The sequence below is a fragment of the Phascolarctos cinereus genome, unplaced genomic scaffold (genome assembly GCF_003287225.1).
Source record: "Phascolarctos cinereus isolate Bilbo 61053 unplaced genomic scaffold, phaCin_HiC Scaffold_4;HRSCAF=312, whole genome shotgun sequence".
Classification (NCBI taxonomy): Eukaryota; Metazoa; Chordata; class Mammalia; order Diprotodontia; family Phascolarctidae; genus Phascolarctos; species Phascolarctos cinereus.
In genome coordinates this window covers 672,734,361-672,744,056 of record NW_027555847.1, presented here as the reverse complement: position 1 = coordinate 672,744,056, position 9,696 = coordinate 672,734,361, and the positions used below count along the sequence as shown (strand labels likewise).

General features: G+C 48.3%; 1 protein-coding gene across 1 annotated transcript in view; it reads right to left on the bottom strand.

Moving 5' to 3' along the window:
* Window positions 1-229: 229 nt before the first annotated feature.
* The window catches only part of ARHGAP45 (Rho GTPase activating protein 45), a 48,624-nt gene continuing 39,157 nt past the window's right edge, over window positions 230-9,696 (bottom strand). Inside the window, 3 exon segments of the mRNA XM_021008911.2 lie at window positions 230-2,345; window positions 5,253-5,349; window positions 8,864-9,086. Coding sequence (XP_020864570.1) covers window positions 1,954-2,345; window positions 5,253-5,349; window positions 8,864-9,086 — 712 coding nt within the window. The 3' untranslated portion in view covers window positions 230-1,953.

Genomic DNA, 9,696 nt, shown 5'->3' with positions numbered 1-9,696 from the left:
ACTTGAATGAAATGCAAACAGAAGAGAACACAGAGCTCTACCTTTGAGTCCTGGGGCCCCCGTGCCAGTATGAGCCCGCACATCTGAGGTCTTGGGACAGCTTTTGAGCCCTAAATCTCTTGTGAAGCTCAGAGCTGATTTCCTACTACTTTTGTCTTAAAATCACAGTGAAATTCTCAATTGAGGAGAGGCTGGCCACCAGAATGAGTTATTCTCCCAGCAGAGGAAATGAACTCCAAATTTTATTTTAAGCAAAGGAATTAATATTTTTAAATGTGCATTTCAAAGTCGTCAGCAAGACATAAAACATACAAACCATGAGTGTTGTGCTTCCAGAGGACCACCAGACTGCTTCTCTCTCCATGGCAAATAACATGCCCTGCCCCCGCTGCTGAGCTGAAACAGTGCCTCTCGTCCCCAGTTAGTGCCTCCAGTCCACAGACCAATCCTGCCTCTATTCTGAGCACCTCTGCAGCGAGCATGAAGAAAACTCCATTTCCTTCTGCTAAGGAGTGAAATCGGACCCAGTGGTGCTCAGCAGGGCACAGGGGAAAGACCTTAAATCCAGGCACTTGGGCTTGAACCTCAGCTCTTAACACAGTGGCTCTACACTACGACCACGAATAAGTTTATGACCAAAGCCTCAGGCACCAAACCTTGCATTATCTACCTCAGGGCTGCTGGGAGGAAAGCTTTTTGTAAGCCTTAAAGCAGTGTTTATATGTCTGTATACATACATACATACATAAAATATTATTATTTCCAGCCCGGCCCCAGCAACTTTGTAAGGATGGTCTATGAACTGAGGGATAAGAGTCAGCTTCCGGAGTTCCGACTGGGCTGGCATTCCTGTGACATTTTACACTGCTGGCACATGGAAGTGCTATAGAGTATCTTAGGCAAGACCTCTTTTGGGGGCCATTTCAAAAGTAGCTCCTGGCCCAGGATCCTCCTAAGTGCACTTAACACTTCATACTATGTTCTAGTAGAGTCCAGAACTGGACAAGGATTTTCCCAGTTTTGTGAAACCAGTGGTCCCCGGGCAGTAACTCCAGCCACAACCACCCTACTGGGATAGAAGGGTCCTAGACACTCTTCAGGATCTTTGGGGCGGAGATTAAAGGCTAGGTCTGAATTAGAAGAGAAATGGATCTTTGTTTTAACTTCTACATGTGAAGGATTACACTTGTGGATTTCAAAATCACCACATAACTTGCAATGCTTAAAGTTCTTGCTCTCCCACCCAAGCTCCCTAGGTAGATCAGGACCCTAATGCTGTACAAGGGCTGTAGCCCCAAAGTCTGGTTCATTTTTTAATCACTCTAGGCCCACCAGGGGCCTGGTAAGAGGTTGTTAGAGACCAACCCACATTAAAAGAGAAGGAACCCGCCTACTCAGTGCCTCTTCTAATACGCTAAAGGCAAGGCATCTGGGCCTCTGGGGGTACTGAATCCAGTACGGCTCAGGGGATACATCACACCACTGAGAGATCCCTTGCCTCCCTACTCCAAAAAAGTAAAAATAAAAACATTTTTTTAAAAAAGCAACCCACTAGCAAAAGTCACCTGTTTTAAAAATAGAGTTCTGGCCCTCTGAAAGAGCAGACCAGATAGCAGGAAGCAGGAATCCCACGATGGAGACGCTGCCAGATCCATACAGAAAAAAAAGTGAAAAAAATTCGCTGCAATTGCCATAGTGGGGACCAGAGAAAAAGTGACAGTTCAGGATGACCTGAGCCATGGCAGCCATGTCTGTCTGGCTGCATTCAGACCAAGGTGCCTTGTGGAGTTCTGCAGAGCATCTGGAGCAACCCTATCTGCGCCCAGAACCAGCTGCAGTTATGAGTTATTCACCCCAGGTCTCACCCAGCCAGTCTTCCTCATTCCAATATTTTATGTCCCAAATTAAGTCCATTACTTTCCCCAAATTCTGCGTCTGCCGACACCGCAAAGTTCAAACAAACTCCGGCCGCCTTTCTCCGCGGGCGCCCACGGTCATCTTCCCCCCACGTAGCCGGACCGCAGGGAGGCCTGACCGCGCCTCCTGGGTGTTAGGCCCTGCCTGGAGGATATTGTTGGACTGGTTGGAGTTGTAAGAGGAGAGCTGCAGGACCAGGGCCTCTTTGCTTGGGTCCTGATCTTCATCCCCATCACTCTGCTCCCCTCTCACTGGGTCCAGGTGCTCCACGCTTCCTCTGTGGCTCTGGGATCCTTCCTCGGTGCTAGTCTCACTTTCTTGTTTCATCAAGAGGCTGAGTCGGCACAGGGAGCTGGCACCATCAGATGCCTGCAAGTCTGAGCTGTCTTCCAGTTCTGAGTCCGAGTCGTTGGAACGGTTAATGGATTCTGGGAAAAGCAAAAAAATAAAAGCTCACATTTAGAGGTCTTTTTACAGTTGACAAACCACTCTGTATGTATTCATTCAATACACATTTTACTAAAACACCTACTATGTGCACTGCACATGTCAACATTGCTAGGGCTATGAAGACTGCGAAAAAACCAGTCCTCCTTAAAGAGCTTGACTTCTCTTATGGCATATAACATATACACAGATAAGGAAAGAAAAGATCACTTCAGAAGAAAAAGAACACTAATAACAAAACATCACTTCCTTGGGCCTCAGTTTCCTCATCTGTAAAATATGGGCCTCTGAGGTCCCTTGTAGCTCACAAAAAGATTCTAACTGGAAGAGATGACGAGGGAGCTTGTTAACAGGCAGGGAAGCCCACACAAACGAGCAAGATGGCAGTCCAGGAAGAGCGGGCCAGCTGGGCTCCACACTGGATTTTACAAAGGACAGTAACAAGACATGTTTCAAAAGGGATGTGGGAGCCAGTCTGTGGAGGGCTTTCAATGCCAAACTCAACTTTCACTTGATCCTAGAAGCCACGGAGAAAGCCACTGAGGCTTTTTAATAAAAAGCCCTGGAAGAGACATGGTCAGAACCTAACTCAATTACTCTGGCCATTAGATGGTAGATGGCTTGGATGGAGGGGAGCTCAATTAAAAGGCTACTGCAGCCACCTTGGCAAGAGTGAGGGCCTGAAGAAGGCAGCAGGGCATGTGAGTCAAGACAGGCCATCATCTGAAAGACAGGGAGAAAGAACTGACAAGAATGGAAAAATGGGGGGGCAGCGAGGCGGCGCGCGCTGGGGTCGGGAGGACCTGAGTTCAAATCCGACCTCAGACACATAACACTCACTAGCTGTGTGACCCTGGGCAAGTCACTTAACCCCAACTGCCTTGCCAAAAAAAAAAAACTGAGAAATGCTCAGATGTGGGGGATGAGGTTGGGATGTGACCTGAGTAAATGGAAAGACAGTAGTGCCTTCAAAAGACACAGGGATATTTTGGAGGAGGGACTGATTAAGGCAGTAAGAGAAATGAGTCCAATTTTAGACGGCCTGGGTTTGAAAAGCACATGGGAGCTACAGACAGAACCGTCCACCAAGAAGCCTGATGTGGGTTAGCGGCAGAGGCTTGACGTCCTCTGGTGGAGACGCTAACTGAACCCACGGCAACCGAGGAGACCCTAAGGGAGAGAGAAGAGAGAGAGAAGGCGGCCCGCAGCAGAGGACGGCCAGGCAAGAAATAGCCGCCGATCCCGCGGAGGAGGCCGAGAAGAGGAGGCAGGAACGAGCAGCAGGCCAGGGAAGAGAGGAGCGGGAGAAAGACCAGGAGCCTGGAGGGAGGGGCCGGTAGCAGCACAAGCTTCACAGAGGTCAAGCGAAGTGCAAACTGAGCAAAGACCTTCAGATTGAGCAGCTGGGAGGTCATGAGTAACCCAGGAAAGAGCAACGCTGTTTGGGTGCTGGGCAGGAAGCCCAATTCCAAGGGGTTAGGAAGTCAGGAACAGCAGAGTGCTTCACATCTGCCATCTCACTGGACCCTCACAACCGCCCTGGGAGGCAGGTGCTATTACTATCCCCATTTACAGATGAGGAAACTAAGGCAGACCGGTTAAATTCCTTGCTCAGGGTCACACAGGTAGTATCTGCAGCCAGATTTGAACTCAGCTCTTCCTGACTCCAGGTCCAGGGCTCCATGTCCCCTGCACCACCTACCTGCCTAAAGATGGCTCGGGCACTAAACACTATAGGTAACACGGGACACACTGGGGATAGGAAGGCAGGCAAAACCCAAGTCGACCCCAAACTCCTCGGGTCCGTTCTCCCATCTTCTCCAACGGTCCGTGCCCTCGCCATGCCCGTTCTAGCGCTAATCTTTAATCTCTGCCCATCTACTGCCTCCCTCCCCAGCGCCTACAAATGTGCTTTTGTCTCCCACAGCCTTAAAAAAACAAACCCAGGGGCAGCTAACTGGTGCAGTGGATACAGGACTGGAGGACCTGAGTTTGAATGCGGCCTCAGATACTTGACACTTACCAGCTGTGTGACCCTGGGCAAGTCACTTAACCCCAATCACCAAAAAAGAAAAACAAACAAACAAACAAAAAATCCCAACCCTCCCTCATTCCTCCCACCCTTGGTAGTTAGGATCTCACTTCTCTCCTCTCCTTCTCCACTAAACTGCTGGAGAATGCGGTCTATACTTGCTGCCTACATTTCCTCTCCTCTCGCTTGCCTGTAAACCCTCTGCAGTGTGGCTTTTTTCCATACTGTTTTAGGGAAACTGCTCTCTCCAAAGTCCCCAGTGACGCCCTAGTGCCAAATGTGACTTTTTCTCACTCCTCTCTGACAGTCTCGATCCCCCTCTTCTCCCACATCTTCTCATCGGGGATTCGGGAACACTGCTGTCTACTCATTCTTCAGCTCCTTCTCAATCTCCTTTGCTGGACCTTCATCCAAGTCACATCCCCCTGCCTGTCCTGAAAGCTTGGTCCTAGGCCCTCTCCTCTGCCCCGCCTACACTGTTTCACTTGATCTTACCAGCTTCCACCAGATCTAGAGGTCCGGCCCAGACTCTCTCGAGACCTCCAGTCCCACATCACCAAACGAATTCTGAACATCTTAAGCTGGACGTCCCAAAGACGCCTTAAACTAAACATGTCCAAAACAGAATTCATTATCTCTACCCACAAACGCTCCCTATTACCAACAAGGAGCACCATCACCCACTTCCCCAGGCCTGCAACCTCAGCGTCCACCCCTGCATCCCTCTCATATTCCACATATCCAATCTGGGGCCGTCCACTTCCACGTCTCCCTCCTCTGACCACCTCCCAACCTTCCTCATCAAGGGCTGTGTCACCTGCCCCAAGCACTGACCACACAAGGGGCTGCGACTTACCTCCGTATGCATCCGTTTGGAAATCCAGGTCAGGCGTATCTTCACTCACTTCCAAGAAAGGTATCTCCCCCCTAGGATGCTGGGAAGAGGGTCCATCCTAGAAAGAAGATGGGAGTGGTGAGGGGAGAATCCCAGTCCCTACAGAAGGCCCAGCCACACCCCTACACACCAGGCACTGTGCCAAGAGCTGCATTTTTCCCCACCCCAAAGTGAGTACTTGTCAGAAGCACGCCCTAAAGCCAGGGCTTTTGGACTCAGGCACCAGCTCCTCTCTCCCATCCTAAAGACAGAGAGAGAAAAGGCTCTCCCCAAACCTCGAAACTCCCCAGAAAGGTTGAGACTGACAACTCAAGGCCATTCAGAAATCAGGTATGACCGACATCTACGCCACATGCCAAGATAAGGCCAAAATGGGTACACTGATTTAGACATGAAGGGGGATAGCACAGCAAACAGGGGAGCATGGAATAGTTTACCTGCCAGATCTGTGAAGAAGGGAGGAATTTAGGACCAAGTAAGAGAAAGAGAGCATCAGGAGGTAGAAAATGGACAATTCTGATTAAATTAAAAGGCTTTACAAAAATATATATGGGAAACTGAATCAAATTTATAAGAATATGAGTCATTCTCTAACTCATAAATGGTCAAAGGATATGAACAGGCAGTTTTCAGATGAAGAAATCAAAGCTATCTATGCTCATATGAAAAAAACGCTCTAAATTAATATTGATCAGAGAAATGCAAATTAAAACAACTCTGAGGTGCCACCTCACACCTCTCAGACTGGCTAATGTGACCGAAAAGGAAAATGACAAATGTTGGAGGGGATGTGGAAAATTGGGACCCTAATGTACCACTGGGGGAGCTGTAAACTAACCCAACCACTCTGGAGAGCAATTTGGAACTATGCCCCAAGGGTTATAAAAATGTGCTTACCCTTTGACCCAGCAATAGCACTATTAGGTCTGTATCCCAAAGAGATTTAAAAAAATAAAAGGGGGGCATCTGTACAAAAATATTTATAGCAGCTCTTTTCTTGGTGGCTGAGAATCGGAAACTGAGGGGACGCCCATCAACTGGGAAATGGCTGAACAAACTGTGGTATATGAATGGAATAGAATACTATTGTGCTATAAGAAATGATGAACAGGCAGACTTCAAAAAAACCTGGAAAGACTTCCATGAGCTGATGCAAGTAAAGTGAGCAGAACCAGGAAGACACTGTACACAGTAACAGCCACATTGTACGGTGATCCACTGTGAATGACTGAACTAATCTCAGCAACATAACAATCCAGGACAATTCCAAAGGACTCATGATGAAAAATGCTCTCCACCTCCAGACAAAGAGCTGACTAATCGAAACGCGGGTCAAGGCACACTGTTTTTCACTTTTTTTGTTTGAGATATTTTACAAGATTGCATGTGTATAACCTATACCAAATGGCATAACATCTCAGGAAGGGGAAAAGGGAGGGAGAGAATTTAGAACTCAAAATTTTAAAAGGTGAATGTTAAAAATGTTTTTACATGTAATTGGGGAAAAAACAGTAAAAAATTTAAGTCATCTATTGTCCTGGGCCTTTTTCTGCCCTAGCACCCCCCCCCCAAAAGATGATAAAAACATTTGGCTTGGGGGCAGCTAAGTGGCACAATGGATAGAGCACTGGCCCTGAAGTCAGGAGGACCTGAGTTCCAATCCGGCCTCAGAACTAGCTGTGTGACCCTGGGCAAGTCGCTTAACCCCAATTGTCTTAAAAAAAAAAAATTCAGCTCCGTGGTTCTGATGACAGCTGCTCTGGGATGAAGTTTAAGGCATAAAAATACCATTCTCCTTGCACTCCTTCCTTTTTGCCTTATTTCTCTGGATACCAGATCGTGTTTCTCCAGATAAATCATATTATTTTATCAAGAAAGAAAAAACCCCACAGCTACAAGGTAGCCAAGCCAGCCATCATAATGAAGAGGAGGCCAACATCTGCATGGGCCCAAGCTCTTCCCTGGCCTCTCCCTGCCCCCAAGGAGATGGATGGTCAAGCTAGCCTTCCCACAGGGGCCTGTCTGGGAGGCAAGGCGAGACCTTCAGCTCCCAGAGGCGGTGAAGAGAGCGCAGGTGGCCGCCAGACTACCCAGCAGCCGCTGATGGCAGCGTCCTGCTTACGCCGTGCTTTTTTCACAACGGGCCCCAGAAGTGCACAGCATGAGCGTGATTATCCCCACGGAACATGAGATAATCAGCCTCGATGTCTGTTTTCATTGATGCTGTCCTGCTAACTGCCTGCGTCATGATTCTTTGTGTCTGAGCTGAGCTGGGCCAGCTGTGCCCTCCCAAGGCCCGAGTTCTCCACTCTCGCGGGTGGAATTGAGCCATGGACGTTTCTCAGCCACAGGAGGGAGGGAGGGGTGCTGCTAGCCCCTCGCTCCCAATTTCTCACCAATCACTATCCTTTGAAAAAGGGCAGCCGCCCCCCACTTTGGGGCTGAGCTTCCTGGGGAAGCTGAGATCCCGTCTCTTGGGAAATTCATGCTTTCCCAATAAACGGATCGTGCTCAGAACTCTGTGCCTTTTGCTGCTGTTCAGTCATTTTCAGCTGAGTCTGACTCTTCATGACCCCATCTGGGATTTTCTTAGCAGAGATCCTGGACTGGTTTGCCATTTCCTCTTCCAGCTCATTTTACAGATGAGGAAACTGAGGCAAACAGGGTGAAGTGACTTGCCCAGGGTCACAGAGGGTAGTAAGTGTGTGGGCCAGATTTGAACTCAGGTCTTCCTGACTCCAGGCCCAGCATTCTATCCAGTATGCCAACTAGCTGCCCCATCTGTGCTTCAATCTACCTTAATTGTTTTGACGGTTACAAACAGATGAGAAAAGCTGAGGCCTGGCGAACAAAGGAAGGAAGGACCTAAGTATTCCTGGAGTGGCTGCTGTGTGCCCGTACTTCATAGATACTATGTCATTCGATCCTCACAATGACCCTGGCAGGTGGGTGCTATTATTAGCATCCCCATTTTACAGCTGAGGAAACTGAGGCAGACAGGTTAAGTGACTTGCCCTGGGTCACTCAGATACGAAGTGTGGATGTTTACACGCCAGGGTAACGGTCTCCAAACAGCCGGTACAGCCTGGGGATAACGTGAGAAAAGGCTGTCCACTCCCACTCAGTCTCTACTGAAGCTTTAGGAGGATCCCTAGCCTACAGAGAAGGACAAGGCGACCTCTCCAGACCCTTCCATTCTAAGGAGTCAGTGAGACAGCGTGGAATGCACTGAATTCAAATTCTCCTAGCTATCACATCTTGGACAAATCACTTTAACTCTCCTCAGAGAGTGTTTTCAGCGTCTTCATCTGTAAAATGGGAGTAAGAACGACATAATTTACCCCACAGGGTTATTGTGGGAAAAGCAAGTTATAAGCTTGAAACAGCTACAGAAATGGATTGAGCCTGATTCATATGATGATTCCTAACACAGATTCATCCTGATACATAATACATATTAACACAGACAAGCGCTGTTCTACAGCCCACGGGTGCCCGGTGTGTGTCTGTCCTGCAGACAGACAGCACCCAGGGACCCCGAGGAGCCCAGGATGGACTTCCCGCACACCGACCTCACTGGTGGGGCTCTCCTCCTGCACCTCCTCAGCCGGGACCTCGAAGATGACACTGTAGAAGGAGATGAGGATTTCCACGATGCGCGCCTGGTGTGGGTAGTCCACCAGGGAGGAGAGTGACACGGTGGCCTCCGTGGGCCGTGGGCGCAGCAGGGTAGGCCCAAAGACGATGCCCAGGTTGCCCGGCGTCATCTTGTTGTCCTGCTCCACTTCCACAACCCTGCCCGGGGTGAGAAGATAACGTATCAACAAGATCTGGGCATGAATAGTCAATCCCTCTTTGTAGAGAATCCTAGAGAATTCACTGAAAAACTAAGTGAAACAATGAACTGCAGCACAGTCACAGGATATAAAATAAGTCCTCGCCAATCATCAGCATTTCTATAGATTACTAACAAAGTCCAGCAGCCGGAGAGCGGAAGAGAAATTCCACTTAAAATAACTTCAGACAATACAAAACACGTGGGAGTCTGCTGCCCACACAAACCCAGAAACTACATGAACACAGTTACAAAACACTTTTCACATGAATAAAGGCAGATCTAAACACCTGGAAAAATATGAATTGCTCATGGGGAGGCTGAACCAATATGACAAAAATGACAATTCCATCTAAATTCATTTATCTGTTCAATGCCATGCCAATCAAACTACCAAAAAATTATTTTATAGAGCTAGAAAAAATGACAAAAACAAAAGGTCAAGAATTTCAAGGGAATCAATAAAAAAACCCCAAAACCGTGGAGTAAGGTGGCTTAACCGTACCACATCTCAAGCTGTATTCAAAGTGGTAATCACCAGAACTGGCTAAGAAACAGTGGTGGATTAGC